This window comes from Episyrphus balteatus, chromosome 3 (assembly GCF_945859705.1).
Source record: "Episyrphus balteatus chromosome 3, idEpiBalt1.1, whole genome shotgun sequence".
Classification (NCBI taxonomy): Eukaryota; Metazoa; Arthropoda; class Insecta; order Diptera; family Syrphidae; genus Episyrphus; species Episyrphus balteatus.
Window position 1 is genome coordinate 113,019,301 of NC_079136.1, and position 22,909 is coordinate 113,042,209.

Sequence of the window (22,909 nt, forward strand, 5' to 3'; positions counted from 1 at the left end):
TTATAATGAGTATATCTTAAGCATTTTATTTTTCAATAGAAAAAAATAAAAAAAAAAAAGACATAAGAACAAAGAATCTGGATAGTAATTAATTGTTCAATAAAGTCATCAGCATATTCTTTAAATAAACTTTTTTTTTTGTTCTTTATTTTTCTCTACAGGATATCAATGAGAACATAAAACAATGACTTGTGTACTCGTTATTAAGAAAAACCCAATTAAAAATAGAAAAAGGATTATTTTTTTAAGAAAACAAAAAAAAATTAAGGATTATCTATTTGATGATCATTATTATTCCCAAGAGAAAAATATTATCGTTTTATTTTTTCCTCATTTTAACAGAAAGGATGTGCGATGTTCCTGATTAACTTGTCATCCTTTACTGTCCACTCAATAAAATAAAATAAATATAAAATGCGCCACAGAGAGAAGACCATCTGCTGGTTGTGTGTGTGTGGTTGCGGGTTAGAACCTTCTTAATCCCCTTTTAATTCCCAATTGGAAAATATCCTTTCGAAGGATCAATGAATGGAACACTGAACAAACAACAAAACAAAATCGAATGTTTAAAAATAAAAATCCTCCATGATGTCTGATGATGAGAAAGAGAAGAACGGACGAAGTAAAAATCGTCCTCAGGCGCAATTGTATTAACCTTCTTCTCGGTTTTGGTTCTCATCCATGTCCTTTGACTGGTGTTTTCTATAATTTTTGTTTTAACCTCATTTAATCTTCATGGATTATGTTCTATCGTATCGTTAACATACAAACAGACAAACATACACAAACAAACAGAGAAAAAAAATCTCAAGTTGGAAATTATCGTTTTTCTGTATTGCACCGTTGGGCATTTGTGATGGAGAATTGTCCCAATACAATTTTTGTGAATGTACCTTTTTTATACCCATTTTCCCGGTGTTCTTTATATCATTCTGGTTCTTCTTTCAATAAAATATATAAACAAAAAAAAACATAAAGTCCTGGATAAACTGACGGGTGACTTTGCGGGTGGATTACTCACTCTTTGTATAGGTATAAGGCCAATTGCAAAAGGGATATTATTTGTTGATGGTGGCAAGGGTAGGAATTATTTTTTACCGATAATTTACTTTGGGGTTTTGCTGAGTTAAGGTTGCAACTTGATTTGTTGAGACCATTAAAGCTCGCCTTTGGATGTTTTTTTTTTTGTATGTTTGTTGTTGTTGTTGTTTGGTTGTATTTATAGACTCAAAGCAAATGAAATGATAATGTCCTGTACGTGAGATAGCAATGAATGGAAAGGATATGCGCGAGGGTTTAATGGAGAATGATTGGGTACTTTGGTAATACATCGCGATGGGATTTAAGTAGATTTATAGAGTTTTTTTTTTGGTTTCTTTAATTTTTGATAAATGAGAATAATTATTTTTTGTTGTTGATAATGGGCGAAAATATGTTTGCTCTTAAGTTACAAAAGGAGATTGATGAATTCAAGCTCTTAATATGCATGTTTGTGTTATTGCAAGTATTTTATTGCAGGCATCTGAAAATCATGTCAAAAAGAGGTTTAAATCTAACCCTGGCTTTCTAAAATTGGCTCCGCGAAATTAGGACCCCGAAAATAAGGAACCAAAAGAAATAATGAAATACCTAAGGCCCCAGTTTTTTTTTTTTTTTCGAAATATGAAATAAAACCCCAATTTTGTTTCCTTAATGAAGTTTATTTTAGAAAATGAAATACATATAACCCCAAAACAAGAGAACCATCTTTATGGAAGGAGGTTTTAAAATTGTTCCTCAAAAATGTTTCAAACAGTTTGTTGGTTAAATAATGCATAGAATGTTTTGACGAAGTAAAATTCATTTTTAATTTTAATTCGTTTTGAAAATTTTTAAGGAATCCACAATTAGCGGTACTTTACCATTTCTTGGACGGATTTTAACAAAGCTTTTGGTAAAAGACAATATTTAATTTAAGATAAATAAAATAAGGCCCCAAATGGTTTTTAATAATAAAATTAATCTTAGCTCCAAAATTAATGTTGGGGTCTTATTTAATTGGGTCTTTCTTCTTAATGACGCTATGTCCAAAAAAAAAAAATTATATAAGGGCCCAAAAAATGAAATAAAACCCCAAAATTTGAGAAATTTCGTTGTTGTAGTTTTGTGTGTATTTTTTTGGGACCTCATTTCATTTTTTTTTTCTTGTGGCTTTATTTCCTGGGGTCTAGTTTTGAAATCCATTATTATATGTTTTCATCAGAAAAGAATTCCTTAAACTCATTTACATATTTGACAATAAAACAGTTTTCGTTGACTAGTGCCAAAATTTTTTGATATGACCAATTAAATTGTATTTTCTGATGTAAAAATGGAAATAATTTCTATTTCAGTCTTCAAAATATACGCAAATGTATATTACATAGTTTTTACACTTTTATAAAACACATTTTTCAACGCAAGCCAATACCACTAATATGATATTTTTTTGACAAAATAAATCCCCAATTCGTAGAATTTAACTTCATTTTCAACTTTCAAACTATTTCAAAAGAATTCAAACAAAAATTAACAATCTATATTCAAGACAATGATGTTTATTTGAAAGAAACTCATATCTATTGAACACCAACGCAAGTTAAATTTTCCAAGAAAATTCTAGGTTACCCTGTGAATAGAGGAGTGTTATCGAAAATCCTAGAGGTGTGAATTTAACAAATTATTTGATTTTTAGAAACTGATATACATACACCTACACACACACACTTCTCTATTGTACATATTTTGCACCTTATTTCACTTTCCCATTGCCACAAAATATGATGTGCAATTTACGAGTAGGTATGTAGGTATCTATGTATAATATAGAGAAAGGTTATAGGTTTAGGTGTGATTGTGTAGGTATTTCCTTATATTACTTTTATTCAAATTTTACAATATGATGTCAAAGGTTTTTGAATATACTCTTACATACACACAAATATAATATGAATAGAATATATTTTGAAAGTAAGGTAGAGATATAAGCTTATTGGAAAATTGTCGATCTATAAACATGAGGTCTTGATGTGTGTGAACCAGAAACATGAAATGGTATGTAATGACTAACTAATATTGACTGTGTTCAACTATACTACCTAACTACCTACTATTGCTTGGTAAAATAGTATTTCTGTTAATGAATCAAATGCTTTTTGGGGTTTCAATTAGTGCAAATGGTTTTGCCAGTTACTATTGATGGTTGTTAAATATAAATATATTGTATATGTGTTGAAAAATGGTTAGAAGAAGGTATAGGTTGAAGTCTATGAAAATGCGGAAAACATATCAGTTGCAATTACAGTAGACAATTAAGGTGATTTAAAAATTGAAAAGAGTACAAATTAGTAAAAATTTGTTGTTTTGGATATGAATGGATACCGAAATGTATCGCTTGCTTTTGTTCAACTCAGCTATGTCTGCTGTTTGTTTGATAACTTTTTAGGGGAGTGCTTAAAAGGAAAATATTGTTCAGTTCCGAAGCAAATTTTTAAACTTTAGTAGTAAAAATTCATTTAGTACTGTCAAATTGGGTTTTGACATCACACAAATTATGAACATGATTTTCTTTGGATTTTATTTTTAATTGAAGTCGAAATTGTAAATATAAAAATGTTCGTGGTTCTTCCTCCCTCCCCCCTACTAAATTTTCAAATTAATTTATTGATAGAATTAAAATAATGGAGTAACAAATTTAAACCTAAAATAACCCACTTGATAGTCTATTGTAGAGGCTTTTCTTTTACTTTTTCTGGGTATTTATCTCCGACTCGGCAAAATTTCGAGTATTCCACTATTAAGCAGACAAAGAAATAAAAATGGTGTAAACGTGTTAAGTTAAAAAAAAATCATTATACTCAAACTGCTGAACAATTATGAAGAATTGGTGTAAAACGGGAGTATATCGGAAATCCCGCTTTTTAAAATCCCACAAAAAGGTTAAGTATCCTATCTTCTAAAATACCGTTTTTTTGAAATTCCGATCAGTTACATATATATTTTAAAATCCCGTTTTATATTTAAAAATAAACTAAATAATTTTTACTATTAACAAAAAAAAAAAAAAACCTAATGAAATAATTAAATCAATTTATTTAATGATATTTATTTTAAATTTAATTTAATATAAAAATTAAAATCATTACCTAAATAAATTTCTAAATTTATTATTGTACAAAATTTTATAATTGAGAATTGATTAGTATTTGTCTATTCAGTTTTTTTTTATTAATAGTGAAGCGGCTTAGCAACAAAATCGTGTACTTTGTGATAAAAGCATGAAATTTACATCATTGGTAGTACCCAATATAAGAGTTATTTTAAGATATTTCAAGCAAGTGCAACACATGTATCTACCCTTCCAGATGGAATACAAGGTGGCCCAATATCTTAAAATAACTCTTATATTTAGTACTACCAATGATGTAAATTTCATGCTTTTATGCTGTTTTTTAATTGCTAAGCCGCCTCACTATAACATTAATTCTTTAAACAAAATAAAATATAAATAATTAATAATAATTAATTTTCTTTTTCAATTTGAAGCGTTGAGAATGAGAAAGAGTTAAGCGACAAATTTCCAGTTTTAAGTAATCTTCGTTGAAAGTTTTAAGGTTCTTATAAGTTTTTGTATAAAATAAGAGCGATTTAGAATAATGGTCTTATGATGAAAGGCAAAAACGCCAAAACTTAAGTTAACATTTAAAACCTTTATCCGCTGGAAAAAAAAAATAAAATATTCAAAAATGTCACTTTACCCCTTCTCATTCTCAACGCTTCATTTGTTAAAAGATACAATAAAATGCGTTTAGAAAAATCTTTTATTTTTAATTTGTTTTAATATCTATATCATAAAAAATATGAATTATAAAAAACGGGAGGCTTTTAAAAAACGGGAATATAAAAAGCGGTATATCAAACCCAAGCCGTGTAAAACAAACTCATTGAATTATTCGAGAAATTAATTGTACTCAATCTCAAACTCTTTGCAATTCGCAGTTAAAAGTCAACTTAAAAATACATACAGGCTGTTAAGTTTTTTTTTTCTTGAAAATCATTGTATTAACATACACGGTCACTGTGATGTATGCGTAACTTTTTTTTAAACAAAATCGAAAAAAATTACTATGAGTAACTGATAAAACTAGTTGTTCTTTTTAAAGGTCACTAGACCTTTAAAATAATAAAGATGAATTCTTAAAATATCAAATCATGGAACCTGCTTAAAGCGCAACCAACAGCAAAGTGTCAGTTCTGTTTCGAGAAGTGGCACACTCCACTTAAGTTGGACATAACTTCACAGTTTTATTATAGACCTTTATTTTATATATTTTTTTTTTTGGAAGGACATAGGTTCAGAATTTTAGCTCAGTTAAGTATATTTTAAAGTTAACTACGTAAAACCCGGATAAGTACCTCACCTTAAATGGCCCGTTTTGTTAGGCACTAAGGCGGGTAAGTTACTTACAAGAACCCGCTTAAGTGCTCATAGGCACTTATCTCTATATTTACTTAAAAATATAAAAAAACATGTTTGATTACACTGGCAAAAAACAAAAAAAAGTCGGGAGCAAGAACTTTGTAAGTTGATTTTAATTAACTTTAGTGTGCTTAATTCAAAACTGTTTACAGATTTATTCTATCACGTCTAGTTTTTGAGCTACACTCCTCACTACTTTCGCTATAAACTTCCAAAAACTAATTTTCAATTTAGTTCTTTTTGATGTTTAGTCAAAAATATATATATTTTAACGTAATATGGTGCTTTTTTTAAGTCAAAAACAGAAGACGCAAACTGGAATTTGGTTCAAAAACCATTCATTTCTTTGGAAAAAAACAAGCAAGTTTTGGAGATATTTATCATAAATTTCTTTTTTCAATGTCTTCGAGAAAAAAAAATAATTTGAAAAAAAAATAAGTAACTTAAGGACGTTTTAATATGGCGTTTCGAGATTGCATAAGTAGTTTTGGAAAAAAAAAAAATAACTTAACGGTAATGTAATTTGACGTCAAATGTACCCAAAAAACGCATTTTTGACCTGTTAATATTCAAGTATTTCGAAAACGTGACGTGCTAGTGAAATTTTGACTTCGGATTCGGACTCAGCACACAAAAATTCTTTAGAAAAGTAGGGTTTGCTTCCTGCTCTATTTTCGTTGCCGACCAATGTTATTAAAAACAGAATCTTCACAAACAAAATAACTTTGAAAGTTTAAAATAACTAACTACTTAGTTTCTACTTTTAGTAGAATTTTTGAATCTTAAAGCTCTTTAGCAAATGAAGTTTTTCTTACTGCTGAAACTTGTTTCAAATGTGTACTTAAAAGAATTTCCTGCAAGTAAATTCAATTTAAGTATTTAAAATAGAAGGTAGTAAAGCGGAAAAGGCAGTTAAGCGAAAGGTACTTAAAAGATGAGTTTTATATGAAAAAATCCTTAAAATTTTGGTTCTAAAAAACAAAGGTACTTATGCGGGTTAGGCACTTAAGCGAGAGGCACTTATCCGGGTTTTACTGTAATGAGTATCAAGAAACAGCTGTGTAAAACAAGTAGTTACATTATTTTTCTTCATTTAAATTATAGAGCTGCACATGAAATTCAAAAACTGGTTAAAAAAAAAAACAGTACTTGCAACCATATTTCAAAGGGGACCTCTTAAAAGTTTGAACTTATTTGGTAAAATATTATCCATACAAGTTAGGTACATCATACAATTTGTTTCCAATTTTCGTAACTTTGTATCTTTTCACATTTTTGCTTGTAAATTTTCAATTTACACATCAGCGTGAAGTACTTTTTTATTTATTTTATTTTTGAAGAAAAAAATCGAAGTTACATATATACAGACTATGGACAAAAAAAATCAACTTTGCAAATTGAATATCCTGCTAGAAAATACGAATCCTATGAGAGATGATGATTTTTTTTTTATGTTGTTTCGATGTATCGCTCACAGGAATTTCTAATGCATATGCACATCCCTTGACGCGATTTTTCTTATTTATCTCTTCGGAATGAGATAGAAGGCAAAATCAGGCAAACAGAGGCACCATATAGCCAAACAACACTCCTCTGTCTCAATCATACCAGTTTGTTGTAAATCTTGAGAATTTACTTCTGCTCTATAGAGGTACCCTACCCTTTTAAGTCTTGTCTATGTATATGAAGACTATAAGGAATGAATATGTATTAAATGTAGGGAAAGGATATACCACCTAGGACGACAGACAGGAAGAATATCAAGGAGAAATAAATTTCAATTCACACGACGACGACGACGAGGATGTTGTTGTTTTTTTTTTTTTTTCTTACTTTGGCCTTTTATTTTGGTGTCGGGTGCTGTGATGGTGTGTATAAAATTCTATATATAATGCTTGTGGCTAGAATCAAGAAGAAGAAGAAAGGAGTGTATGTATAGGAACTATATTTTACTTTACTGTCAAGAAGTGAGTAAGTAAGGACTAGCTATGTTGGAGGCAGAGTATGATGATGACGACAACGACTATGAGGACAACAACCGCGTGCACACCATACTTTTGTCTGGGAGGGGCGTGCCAGAGGGTGGTGGTGGTGAGAAAAGTGAGTGGTGGGTTTAAGTGGTGGGAGGTGTTGTTGTTCGAAGTTTTGTAGGGTTTTTCACCAAATAAATTGTTTATTTTATTGCAGATTGTAAAGGACGATCTACAAGGAAGGTAAATGCTAGTAAAAATAAGATTCATGTGCGAGTATAGTGAGAGTATATGCGCCTTTTTGACGATAAAGAAAGTTTTTTTTTTAATTTTGGATTTTTAGAGTTTTATTATTTTTTTTTTTTTAATTTTGGTTGAAAAAAAGTATATACAATTTATTGAATTGTATTTTTACCTAAAAGCTAAAGTTGGGATTTTTATAAATCTTTAAAAACTTTAAAGATAGAATTTGAAGGCATTTTCGGAGAAATCTTGGTTCAGTTATTTTAAAGTGTTTTTGTAGATAGTAATAAGAGAAAAGATTCAACTCTATACGACAAAAATACGACAAAATGCTAAAAAAAAAATTTAAATATAGATGATCACTCTGGTGTATGCGTAATGCAAATCATGGAACCTGCGAAAGAAACTAAAGAAACGCCAAATTGTCAGTATCAGCTATGTTACAAGAACTGGCGCATCCCACTTCGGTGGGACATAATTTCACAGTTTCGTTATTTATAAGTTATTGCCAAGTTATTTGAGCAAAGAATCAACTTAAAAACAAAAAAAGAGGTGTTTAAAAAAAAAATTGGTTAAAATTATCTTCTTCCAAATTTTAAACATGCAGAGTCACTGTGGTGTATACCTAACTTTTTTTGTTTAAATAATGTTGGCCAAAAATTAATATTGGTGAGTGAGTTGTTTTTTTGATGACTTTTCAATGTTTTTTAGAATAAAAAGAATGGTTCTTTAAAATATCAAATCATGGAACCCACTTGAAGCACTGGCGCATCATACTTCGGTGGGACATAACTCCATAGTTTAGTTTGGGATCTTTCTCCCTCTTAGGTGGATATGCTGTTTTACGGGCTGAAGTTTCTTTGTCCAAACAATACACACCGGATTTGCTCACGTATGCTGAAGAAATTTTTTAGAACTATTTATTGAAATAGAATTCCTACATAATACGTCTATTTCCTCCAGAATCCTTTCTTTCCTCTCATTTCTATTGTATTCTTTTTTTGCACTACCCAAAACTGGACTCCATAGTTCTGTGGGTAGATAGAAAAAGTCTCAATTTTCCAGAAATTGTAAAAATATTAAACGCCCGGAAATAAACCATTTTGCCGAGCGAATAGTTTTTTTTTTGTTGCATATTATGAAATAAAAATGCAAAGTACCGTGGGATAGTTAACAGCCTCATCCTTTTCTCATCTATCTCTGTGTAACGGTATAATATCAATTTACAAAAAAAAAAAAAAAAATAAGAAGGAAAACAGGACCCAGCTTAAATGAACTTCGCTCTCACTCTCTCTCTCTCTCTATGTCTCCCATCCATGCATTCACCATCCACCATGATGATTATGATGGCAAAACGATGCAAATTCTCGCTGCTAAAGTTGACAAAGTTAGATTCAAACTGAAAAATCTCTTGGATTATCCTTCATCCTGCGAATAATATATAACAGGCTATAATAGTTTCAAGAGATTTTTCTTTTCCTCCCACTCAGAAAATATGAAATCTCTAAAAAATTTCTATTGGTTTCGTTTTGTTGTTAAAAATTTCCGAAACAGTTATAACTGTTAATATAATGATCCTTGCAGCATCAGGAGTTTCATTTAACTTTTTTTTTTCCCTCTACGTAAGTATTCTAACCAATTTCCAAAGTGACTCGTTATATTAAACATTTAAATAAATAAAAAAACACACTTCCAAGGACGATTCCTTGTCGGCAATTTAAAACATATTAAATACAATATTATCGCCATTTTCCGGTACTTACCATCTTTAATGGAATATCGAGGATTCGACATATCGACTTTTGTTTGATTCTTAATCCAATATATTGTCGGTGTAGGATTACCAATTGCCTTACACTGCATCACAGCCGTATGACCAACTTCAATTACTCGAGTGCTAGGTCCTTGAGTAATCACTGGAAATCCTGGGGGTGTCTTGTCGCCTGAAAGTATACATTAAAAAAAAAATATTTAATTATAATATTTCCAGAGACAATGATTAAAAAAATAAAATGAAGATGAGTGTCTCCTTAAGGGGCTCCTCAAGGACCTTTTATATAATAGTTATCTTTCGTTTTAATTTTTTCATCCTTGAAGGTTCTTGAAAGAGGAACTTAAAAATGTGATAATTTCGCATAAGGAAGTGTATTATCCTTTCATTAGTTGTAATGAGAGACACACTCGAGTAGATGATAACAATGAGATACTATACAAAACGGGACAAAGCAGTTGGTGTAGAATTAAACAAAAAAAAAGGACGAGCTGCACCATTAATAGGACACTTTTCATTTTGAAAAAAAAAAAACAAGACAAAAAATGAGGAAACACTGCAATCATATAAAGATATAGAGGATGTTCAGGGCGCGCTGATGAAGTTGAGAAGAAGAAGAAGAAGTTGAAGAAAAACAAAGGACCACTTTAAGCACGAATATCCTCGAGAAGGATATTCACTTGACTCGTTCTCCCAATAAAGGAAGGAAAATGAGGGAGAAATAGATAGATGGAGGCCATCACACACATAGATATATAGTGCACTGCCGCACCGCCCCGTGAAGGACGAACGATAAATCAGGAAGTTTTTCCTTTACGTTTTTGTATTATTTTTTTTTTTTTTTTGAAACTCTCTATACGCTCGCTGTCGATGGCTCTTTTGGGGTTATTGTTGTCACTTAAAAGGCCAATTTTCTTCCCCCCTCTAGCCTATTTTCCTTATCCTGTCTTCCCGGAAAGTGTATATCATCAAATGGGGGATTTACAACTGTGTTTATTTGACTGGACACAAAACAGAGGGAAATGGATAGATCTTCCCGTTGCTGTCTCTGCAAGGATATGGCGCCACATTTGAAAATTGGTTCTGAAGTGGCGTGGATTTTTGGTAATTGGGTGGTAATTTGTTATAGGGATGACTTATTTTTCTTTCTTTTTTTTTTGTTGTTGTATTGCTGGATGTTTTGTATGGGCCAGGACATTTCTTTAGAATGAAAGAGTGGTCTATGGAGACTATTATTATTGTGGAAAGGTTGTTGTTGAAGAGCTAAGGGAATATGAATGACATTGTACTTATGTGAGGAATGAGGAATTAAAAGGAATGCAGACAAAAAAAAAAAAACACTTTAAATGGAAGAGGACAAATGACTATAGAGAGCCTTTTCAGACAACAGGATGTGAACACAGAATTGCTATGGGCAAGGACCGGCATTTAAAAGCTGTCAAGGGAATCGTCTATATAGACTGACTCAAGGGCATTTTCTTTTTAGGGGGATTTCCGGTTAGAGTCATTGGAGCTGATTCTGATCGTTGGTTTTTCTAATGGAATGTTGAGGTAAGACATGGTACAAAGATTGTTACTGGGGAATTCAATGCATGAATTTTTTTCCGTTCCTGGTATTTGAGTACAAAAATGGGTTCCGTGAAATAAAATGCTAGTAAGATAAACCAATCTTAACTCCTCTTTGATAGGATTAGTAAGAATAAAGAGTTTTTATAAAAAAAATTTTGATGAAAGGGACAGTAAAATCTGTAATTGGTCCCAAAAATGCAATGATTCGTGTAAAACATCTAAGAAATAAAGTTAAACGTTAAATTTTTCATAAAAATCAAAAATAAAATAAATCATTGACATTTTGGGACCAATTACAGATTTTACTTTCTCTTCGAAAAAAAAACACCCTTTAATCAAAATTTTTTTCTATAGGTAAAAACTCTTTATTCTTGATTTCTATCTATCGATTCAACGGTTTTACTAAATTTCATTAGGGTGGCCCATTAGGGTGGGTCAAAAAAATCGAAATTCTTTTTTTTGAATTGGTACTCCGAAAAATCGATTGCTAGACCCCTCTAGAATATACACACCAAATATGAGCTCTTTATATTAATGGGAAGGTCCTCCGCTTTGCAATTTTCCATTTTTACATCAAGCTTCTACTAAAAATAAATAATTTTTTTATTAATTGACTTTTTAGCAAATTTCTTTTCATATTCTTGTAGGAAATTGAACGCTCTACAAAAAAGGCCTTATACACTTTTTTCGTTTATCTAACCGTTGAATAGATATTTGAGGTCCAAAAATCGAGAAAATCTTCAAAAATTCGTTTTTTGTTCTTAATTTTGTAACAAATTGAAAAATTATAATGATCAAACGCGCAAGACATATTCTTGTTGAAAATTGATTGCTCCACAAAAAAGGTCTTATTAACTTTTTTCATTAATCTAACCATTCTAAAGATATTCGAGGTCAAAGTTAAAAAAAAATATAAAAACATTTTATATTTTCAAAAAATTTCTAATTCACTGAAACTTCATTATTTTCAAATTAGCAAGATATATTCTTGTAGGGACTTAAACGTTCTACAAAAAATTCCTTGGAATGAAATTGATTGCTTTAACCGTTTAGAAGATATTCGTATCCAAACCAATGCTCACTGATTTCAATAGTTTTCTTATGACCCGTATGCATTGCGATTTGGATACGAATATCTTCTAAACGGTTAAAGCAATCAATTTCATTCCAAAGAATTTTTTGTAGAACGTTTAAGTCCCTACAAGAATATATCTTGCTAATTTGAAAATAATGAAGTTTCAGTGAATTAGAAATTTTTTAAAAATATAAAATGTTTTTATATTTTTTTTTAACTTTGACCTCGAATATCTTTAGAATGGTTAGATTAATGAAAAAAGTTAATAAGACCTTTTTTGTGGAGCAATCAATTTTCAACAAGAATATGTCTTGCGCGTTTGATCTTTATAATTTTTCAATTTGTTACAAAATTAAGAACAAAAAACGAATTTTTAAAGATTTTCTCGATTTTTGGACCTCAAATATCTATTCAACGGTTAGATAAACGAAAAAAGTGTATAAGGCCTTTTTGTAGAGCGTTCAATTTCCTACAAGAATATGAAAAGAAATTTGCTAAAAAGTCAATTAATAAAAAAATTATTTTTTTTTAGTAGAAGCTTGATGTAAAAATGGAAAATTGCAAAGCGGAGGACCTTCCCATTAATATAAAGAGCTCATATTTGGTGTGTATATTCTAGAGGGGTCTAGCAATCGATTTTTCGGAGTACCAAATCAAAAAAAAAATTTTCGATTTTTTTGACCCACCCTAGTGGCCCATCATTTTTGTTTTTACTAAAAAGAAAACCCTTTTAACCGTGATATAATTATAGACACTTTAGATTCTTGTTTCTAATCTTAAAAGTAACATAATTGCTGAGTTTCAAAAGGGCACCACTAGTATTACTCTAGTATTACACACTTTTTCAAATAAAAAAATGTATAGCTGTTTTATTCGTAGTTCCCATCGGAAAGACAACATTTTTAATAAATTTCGTAAGGGTAACTTTTGTACCATTTATTTTATCAGACTTATCGCCGACACCCTTTCACCTAAAATATTTGTAAAGACTACTTAGATTCTTGGTTTCTGTTATAAATCAAACATTTGTACCAATTTTCATTGGTGTAACAATTTTGTCCCAGTTTTTTTTGTACTAATTCCGAATTTCATCATTTGTTAAAAAAAAACCTTTCACTCAAGATAATTTTGTAAACTCTGTTAATTCTTAGTTCTTATAACAGATATTACATTTTTCACCAAGTTTAAAAAATTAACAAAATGTAAGTCAGCTTTTATGACACCTTTCTCACACACAACTCAACCCACCAAAAAAACACCCTTTTAATAAATATATTTTTTTAAACTTTATGAATCCTTTTCCCCTGCTTTATCTTAAGCCTTCATCCCAAATTTTGTCAGTGTAGCATGTTTTTCACATGGGTTTCGGTTTCATTTGATCTGTTGAAGTAAAAAAACAAGCACCCTTGTTTTTAATCGGCAATAACTTTTCTTACAGCAATCGTATTGACTTTACTTTTATTTTCTTAGATTCAGCATTAAAAAATACCTTGAAAACACGTGTCATATGATGATATTCGAAAAATAATTTTTTTCAGTAACCGCGAAAAAAAACACCCAACTTTTTTTTATAGACTTTTGTTATCCTTGGTTCTTATCCCAGTTTCATGAGTTTAACAAATTTTTTTTTTTTTAATGCCTATTTCACCTGGACTAGAAAGAAACTTAAAGTAAATTTCCAAAAGTTATTAACTAAGATTTTAAACCTGGAGACTGAGCTTAAGAAATCGGAGCAAGTTCGAATGATTTCCAAAGTAACAGTGGTTCAAAATTGCAAATAAATCGGCTTTAAATCTAAACGAAAATCAAAAAAAAAAAAAGAACTTTTGGAAAATGTTTTTGCCTAGTGACTGAACATTTTATAAGCGGAAAAAGGTCGTTGAGTTAGTCTCTGTTACTTCCAAATGGTAATGAATCTAATCTGGAAATTAAACTGCTCTTGCTCTATACAAACGTTTGTTTATGATTTGTATAAGAAGAATATCTTAAAAAAATGTTTCTGCTTGGCGACTAAACTATGTAAAGCTTCGGCAGCTCATTACAATACCTTTACCCTATTTAAAGGTTGTCATTTAAAATTCAATTTAATTTCATAAAATTATTAAATTATTGACCACTTTGTGGAGAAACTACTCAAAACAAAAAATCCTTTAATATTCTTCTATCCACAGGATATCCTTCTCCATCTGCCAGTCCTCACATTTTTGACAAGAAAGACAGCTCTAAAGTCAACAAACTTCATCCAGTTTGACAGTTTTACAAATACCAATAGCCTATAGGATAAATTACTCAACTCTCCGCATATCGGTATACCTAGGCATCGTTTATCTTTTTTTTTTATTTTTCTTTCGAATAACAACAAACTGTCTGAAGCGGACCTGTGTATAAATTGCTTACAAACTCTAAAAACACACTCTCTGCTGCCCACACCCTTTGATTTTAACATTTTAAGCCCCAAACACTTTATGCACTGAAAGCCCCAAACAATCATAGAGATAGACCTTTTACTATATACACACTCCCATTATTCACTACAACCACCGCGCAACGTCTCTCTTCCATCGTTACTGACTAGCTTTATTTTGTTCAACTCTTTTGGTAAGTCTTCTTTGGTATACTCAATTCATCGTTTTGCCGCATCCATTACAAATTTTTAGGGGTAAAACGGAAGTCTATTACATTCCGCTTAAAGAGACGCCAACAATATGCGAACGTAGCGAAAAAAAAATAAGTAACAACAAAAATCCTCAAGCTCGCTTTTAACTAGCCCCTCGCACGTTTCTTTATCATGGTTGTAGTCATAGGCGGATCCAGGGGGGGGGGGCACGGGGGCACGTGCCCCCCCCAGAACTTAAAGTTCATACTTAAAGGAAATCAAACTATAAGAGTTTTTAAAATATATGAATAATAACAGAAAGAACTTGAGTGAAACTCTTGTCTATTTCTGGCTGAAAATGCGAATTTTATTGTTTGTTGCATCCCTTTCCCATGAAAAGCTCCTCCTCACAAATAAATAAACGGCTATTTGTTGGGTACACACGAATTTTTTTTCGATTTAAGAAAAAGTGAATTTTCAAAGTGATTTTGGTGAAAAATTTTGATATGGACATCGAATGACATTGAATGATATTCTAAAAAAAAAATAATTGTATATGCAACTCTATTTTTTCATACGGAGGGGTTAAAAAATTTGCACTTTTCTCGTTGTTTTTTTTAACATTAGTGTTTTCAAAATAGCGGAACACGCCACAACATTGCATAAACTATATATTATAGAACTGCTGGATATGTAGAACAAACTTGCATTTTAGAAGTTTGCCCAAGTTTGCACCCCGAAAATAAAGACCCCTTGAAAAAAAACTCCTCAAAAGCGACCCTTACTTATAGGTTTTTATAAATATTATTTTATTGAGAAAATTTCTCCAGGGATACCTTTAAAAATATGTAAAAAAAATAGTGTTTCAAATTTCAAAAGAATCGGTGCAGTAGTTTTGAGGAGCACCGGCGTTGATAACATTAGTTGTGGGGATAACGATTTAAAGTTTTGAACTCTGGACTAAAAGACTAAAACGTTCCTAAGGGAAGTATACTCAGAAATTGGTCAATTTGGCTGCAAGAGACCTACAATTTGAACACAATATTCTTGAGATATAAAACAATTTAACCCCTTGTAGCCCCATGTGACATTTCTGTAACAAACCAAAAAAGATTGCTACAAACTATTTTTTTTTCTTTTGAAGCTTCTAATATAATCTTTAAGTATTGCTTTATCGAAATAGTACCTACTTCAAATTTATAATAAATAGCACCAATAGTTTTTAATTGACAGTTAATGTTGAAAGTTGGGCTTTTTTTGAAAATAAGCTAATTTGTGTAAAAACTACGAAATTCAGAAAAAAAAGTTTTCATTAGTTTATTTTATTTTATTTTTGGATTTTAGGAAAGTGCCTAAAAATTAATATTAGATAGTTTTTTGCCTGAATTTTTGCATTTTTATATAAAAATAAATTATTTAAACTTTTTTTTACTCCCTAAATATCAAAATAACTAAGTAAATAATGACTTTATTGAATTTTTAAAAAATACGTGTTTTATTAAAGATAAAGGCCATTACTTATTAATTTTTAAATTTACGACCTTGGGTTACAAAAGGTTAATGCAAATAAAAAAAAAACAAAACTGGGTTTCCCAGCAAAAAAGTATGATTCAGTTTTTTTGTTATTCTTAGGAACTTTAATATTTATTAGATTGAAGTCTTTAGTATTTGACTAAAAACTACTAGATCATTAACTAATATTATAATTATTGCAAAATAATATTGCAAAATTTTATACAAAATCAATTAAAAAACATCAACAATTTTTTTTTTCAAAATTTCATCTTTAAAACTTAATTTCTCAAAAACTATTTGATGAAACAACTTAAGTCAAAAAATAAAATAAAGAATAGATTACTAACTTTAATATAGCACAGGATTGTAAGTGCATTTTCAGATTTTTTATATTTTTTTTTCTCCCGGCTAATCCAGGGGTAAGTGGGTAAGCACTTAAGTGGTTTTTACTGTAACAAGAAAATGAAAATTTTTCCTTCCGAATAACTTTTTGGTCATTTGGTACCTATTTGATGTGGGAAATGTGCCTAAATATTTTTGGCCAGGTTTTAGACCACTGTGGGTCGTTAAAATGTTCTGCTTGTTAGTCAGTCGTATGATACTTCACTTTATTTCTAACTGTTATTGCTGTTTTTTTGCCAATCCATCCCTTGTGCCCCCCCCAGAAAAAAATCCTGGATCCGCCCCTGGTTGTAGTGGTGGTTCTATAAGTGAATGAAAAGCCCTTACCCACGCAAACTAATGTCAGTTAAATGGACTGCTAGCAGAACACCGAATTGTAGTATGAAGTTTCGGGGGCAAAATAGGACTAAGTGAAAATAGGTCACACACTAGGATATATAGCCTCTTACAGCCTTCATCACTATGTTATTCGCCAAAAAAAACCTATTTTACCCTTTTCAGTAGTTTAGCTACACTAAACCTACCTACCTTTTCCAACACATGAAATTTTCCTGTCAAAATGAGACGACTCCTGGTGAAAATGTAGGTGGTAGTGACGGGTGGTGTTGATGGTGACAGGTGGTAGGCAAACGGTGGTGGTGTACTTTAACAATGTTGAAGGAAAATATTTTACATTATTACATGTTTTTCGCGTTGCGTTTATGGCAGGACTCCCACACATTTAAGGAGAGCAAAAATTTGCCAGGAGCCAACACAGAAAAAAAAACACCAAATTGACTTTTTGTATCGAAAAACGCAAAGTAGAATACCACCGCTGTATAGCAGCTCTACATGCGGTTTTCGTACCAAGCTGTGGTCTTTTCTACCTATGCCAACTTCAGATTGGTTGGTTAGAGAGAAAATATCAAAAAAAAAAAAAATGATATAATAGGCATCCATATCTGCGTTCATGTGGGTTAAATGGAAAATTAACATATAATATCACTTTCAGGTAGGATATATCGGAATAAGGATACTTTTTTTCTGTTGTTGTTGTCAAAAAATCAGGTATACACATTTGAAATGTGTGGAACAGATGCTGTGCAAGTTTTATAGAAATATACTGGATATTTTTTTTTTTTGTGGGGAATTAAATATTTTTATTTTTAGTACAGACTGAATGTTGAAATGTTTTGATAACTTTTTTTTTCAAGTAGGAATTAAAATTGAACGACTTCTTGTCTAAATTATGAGACGTGTTAATAACTCCAATTACATCTTAAACGACAAATCGTCTGAAAATAGATAGAATGCTTTAGACACTACGTTAGCTTTATATGTACGCCAATTGTGGGTCTTATTTTGTATTTCTAGAACATTAATTTTTTGGTACAGATTTCTTAAGTACCCACATTTCGTTTGGCAAATGAATTTTCGTACTAAGCTTTCTATGATTTGTACTACAACGACAAAGAGAAGATTCACTCTGAAAGCTCTACAATTGCGTTCTTAAGGCTTCTTTTAAATAAAATTCGAAAGTTTGATGTTCTAAAAACAATTTTTTGTTTTGACATTTAATTCCAATGACATTGGTATTTTAGTTGATTCTTGATTGTGTTATGGCAAAGCATTGCTGGTTTGCAATCATTTCTTTAAAGAATTTTATTTTTATTAACTAGATGAAAAAAAAAAATTACACTTTGCAAGCCCCCTCTGAATTTGAAAATTAAAAAAAAAATATCAACTGAGAATCATTGTACTAAAAATTAATTTCGGTTTTAGAAAAGTTCTAAACAAATTTTCATTAAAAAAAGATATTTTTTGTGTTGTACTAAAAAAATATTTTGCTATAGGTAGAGTTTTATTTGTACATACATTGAAGTACATAGGTACGGTCTCATATTTATATACATAAGCTATTGTGTTGTACTAAAAATACATTATATAAAAAAAAACCTAGTTTAAACGTGCTTTAAGTTTAGACTTTAAACTACTGTCGTAGGACATAACTCTTTTACTTAGTAAGAGCATTTCACTGCCCCTCAAAACTTCAAAATTCTAACAAAATATTTACCAATATTTATAAAATAAGTCAAAATAACAAAAGTATTTTAAAAGAATGTAGTACTAAACACATTTGTTTATTAAAAAAAGTAAATATTTGTGTCTATTTTTATGCTTCAATTTTTTTTGTACTTAAAATCAATTTGCAATATTTAAACATACAAATAAAATTGAATTAAGATTTTGTACTAAAAATTTGTCGCGAATTATGAAAATATAATTTAAACACTATGTTATCAAGAAGTATTGAATCATAGGAATATTAAAATATATGTTATTTGCCTCAAATTTTAGTAAAAGATTTTGCGCAATACATTTTTTGTATATACGAATTTAATACTTAATAGATTTGGAGCTTCTTAAACTCAACATTTTGGTCGACTCTTGTAAATATAGTGAAATAGTAACAAACACAACAAAAAGCTTAGAGAGCAAGTAATAAAATTTCTGCAGAGCTAATTAAATTCTTAAAATACTCACCTGTATCTAATTTATAAGAATTTAGTACCTACTAAACAATTTTTTCAGTTAAAAAAACACAAGTTTCTGTAGTTCAAGTTGAATAGATACATAAATATGTATATGCATTGTGTACTAAAAAAAAAAAATTTATGAAAAATCTATAAAAATTTAAAATTTATTTCAATTATTGTTTTAAAATAACTAGTACTAAAATATTTATTATTAAAATACTAATTTAAATAAGAGTATGATATCTGAAATGTGTACTAATCTTATGATCAAAATTATCAGTACTAATTTCCACAAAGTAACTTGAAGGTAGAAATTAAGTTCTAAATTCTTAAGAACCATAGTTACTTTAGAACAAATTGAATCCTCTATATTCCCTCTTTCGTACTAAACACCAAAACAACCAATATTGAGGTTAAAATATGACAATTTATTATATCGTTCGTAGGGACGAATAGCGAGCGGAGAGAATTTTGAAGTTTAATTTATTAATTGAAAGCAGGTTGGCGCTCCTAGAGCAAATCTTTTCTTATCGCTAACCTGAATGAATCAATAATAATGTTATTAAAAATTAAATACTGAATTTAAATTCTTACTTAAGTTTACTTTAAATATGTCCAAGGATGAAACTAATCTGTACTAGTTCTTTAGAACTAAACTGTCAACGTTTAACAGAAAATTACCTCCAAACAATCCAAAAAATATAGATACATTATCTATAAATTTACTACTTAAACCAAAAAAACAATGTCAATTATAGCCCAGGGAAATTAGTAATTTAAATCGCATTTTTCGCGGGACAAAATTTTTTTCATGGAATGTGTTCGGGTGGTTGTCCTTATCATAAAAGTCAATTTGTTGGGAAAATTGGAGGTTGGGAACAGCCGCCATCTTGGAAAAGAGATTGGTAGCGTTTTTATTGAATAGCTCCATTGTTATTCATTTTAACAGAAAATGACAAAGGTAGGACTTATTAACAATAAAATTATCTAAACAATGATATACAAAACAATTCCGTGAGTTGATTAAATAAAATTTTATAGTTGGTCAAAGTGCGGGTTTGTATCGCAAGGTTGGGACAAAATGACATTTTTTCATATATCTGACGAACTTTTGATTTGTTTGGATAATTCTTCAAGAATGAATTATAGTACTTATAATTACCTATAAAATGAGCCCACAATTGTTATTGTAACCATCGTATTGTAGAAGTAATCTAACTCCGAAACTCTCCATGTACTAGTCAAAAGTGAGAAAAAAGCTAGTTTTTTGCTAGTAGGCCGAGAAAATTTTGGGAGTAGAGGTATAACCAAAATATAAGTACGCAGTTTTGCTGCCATACTCGTGTTAATGTCGATTTCAAAGGTCTGACAACTCTAATTTTGGGCTTTATACGGTTTTTGGGGGGTTAAATAACGTAAGTTTTCCAGCTAACGTGAATGGGCTAAATTTATACTATTTGAAATTATAAATATAAAAGCTGATGCTCTATTATTTTTCCTAAATCTGGACACCTTAATCTCGGCTATGGGGTTAATAGAACTCACGATATAAGCTTTTTTAACTAACCATATCAGGCTTTTCAATTCAAATAAACAAACAAAAATCGAAACAAAAAAGCCTCTAAAACATAATCGTATAAACGGCTTATATCTTGAGTTCTATTGGTCACATCCTCAAGATTGGGGTGTCTAGATTTAGGAAAAATAATAGGGAATCAGCTTGTATATTTATAATTTCAAATAGTATAAATTTAGCCCATTCACGTTAACTGGAAAACTTACGTTATTTAACCCCCCAAAACCCGTATAAAGCCCAAAATTAGAGTTGTCAGACCTTTGAAATCGACATTAACACGAGTATGGCAGCAAAACTGCGTACTTATATTTTGGTTATACCTCTACTCCCAAAATTTTCTCGGCCTACTAGCAAAAAACTAGCTTTTTTCTCACTTTTGACTAGTACATGGAGAGTTTCGGAGTTAGATTACTTCTACAATACGATGGTGACAATAACGATTGTGGGCTCATTTTATAGGTAATTATAAGTACTATAATTCATTCTTGAAGAATTATCCAAACAAATCAAAAGTTCGTCAGATATATGAAAAAATGTCATTTTGTCCCAACCTTGCGATACAAACCCGCACTTTGACCAACTATAAAATTTTATTTAATCAACTCACGGAATTGTTTTGTATATCATTGTTTAGATAATTTTATTGTTAATAAGTCCTACCTTTGTCATTTTCTGTTAAAATGAATAACAATGGAGCTATTCAATAAAAACGCTACCAATCTCTTTTCCAAGATGGCGGCTGTTCCCAACCTCCAATTTTCCCAACAAATTGACTTTTATGATAAGGACAACCACCCGAACACATTCCATGAAAAAAATTTTGTCCCGCGAAAAATGCGATTTCATGCCCATATTTTGACTAATTGCCCTGAGCTATTATCTAAATACCTAATTTAAAAAAAAAAAATTTCCTTCAGTAAAAGCAAATCCAAAAATCTATTCCAATCACATCCAGACACCTCACTTATTACCAACCACTAACACTTATTGTCCCTGAAAATGCAATATCCCTTCAGGGCACACTCCATATAGCCTTCAAGGGACAAGGCAAAAGGTGGCTTGTTGCCTGGAAATCCTAACCAATTCGACAATTTCATCCTTGCAAATTTACTGTTTGGCATTTAAGTGGCACACAATATTGCAAAGTTATACCCACCCAATTCCCCCCATCATACAACAACCAAACACACACACACACACCCACACACCCACTCATAAATCGGCAACATAAATGGCCAAACAAGATTCCCATCTTAAGCAGCTGTAAAAGCGTACAGGATTACAAAACAAATAAGGACATATACTATACCTACAGTATGACCACAATACCTCCTACAACGTATACAGTGCCCCCACTACTATCTATTATCCTTATCTCATCTCTTTCTCAATCCATATTATACTCGTAGACATACATATAAAATTGTATATGTATTATATCTTTGCTAATTAAAAATTCGAATAAATAATGCAGAAGAGATTTGTGCCATATCCTTTTGGATGTCTAATATTCAAACTAACATATAGGTAAGAGAGTCGGAACCTGATGGTCAGGGGACTTTCGAAATGAGGTAAAGCCATATAGAGAAACCCTTTAAGCATGAGTCCTTGTCTATATGTAAGGACGAGTATAGGAGGTTTATATATGGATTGGACTTCTCTCTAGTAGAATATTATGTTGGAATTATTATTATGTGCAGTCCCATTAAGCGAATCCAACATACAATACATATAGAATACATACACATACATACACCTTTAACAACAAAAGTACGACACAGAACAAGGATATTGAGAGGAGTTGTAGTAAAAGCAAAAGCAAACGCGTTCAGCACGTAGAGTCAACAACAAAATCCATGCAGCAGCGACTCTAAAGAAGACCAGAATATACAAGGTAAATAGTACCATTAGCCTTGTCCGGATGGTTGAGTTTTTGGCATACATATCGTTGTAGCAATGCTCTTTCATACCATACATTTTTGTATGAGTGTTGTGCATATGTATATTTTGTTTGTATGTTCTTTAAATCGATCCTCTGACATATACTCATCCGAAGAATCCTAGAGACACATCTGCGTTTTTGGATATAGTATAGGAGAAAGATAAAGAGAGGGACGTCATTTATATGCGTAAAGAAGTTAATAGGATAAAACCTTTTTATACTTGTCGGTCTGTCGAT

At 30.7% G+C, this 22,909-nt stretch overlaps 1 protein-coding gene across 11 annotated transcripts in view; it reads right to left on the reverse strand.

Moving 5' to 3' along the window:
* LOC129916500 (tyrosine-protein phosphatase Lar) overlaps window positions 1-22,909 on the reverse strand; it is a 664,315-nt gene that overhangs the window by 99,894 nt on the left and 541,512 nt on the right. For all 11 annotated transcript variants that reach the window (XM_055996494.1, XM_055996492.1, XM_055996499.1 and 8 more), the window contains one exon: window positions 9,474-9,653. In XM_055996494.1, the coding sequence (XP_055852469.1) occupies window positions 9,474-9,653 (180 nt within the window). The remainder of the gene's footprint in view (window positions 1-9,473; window positions 9,654-22,909) is intronic.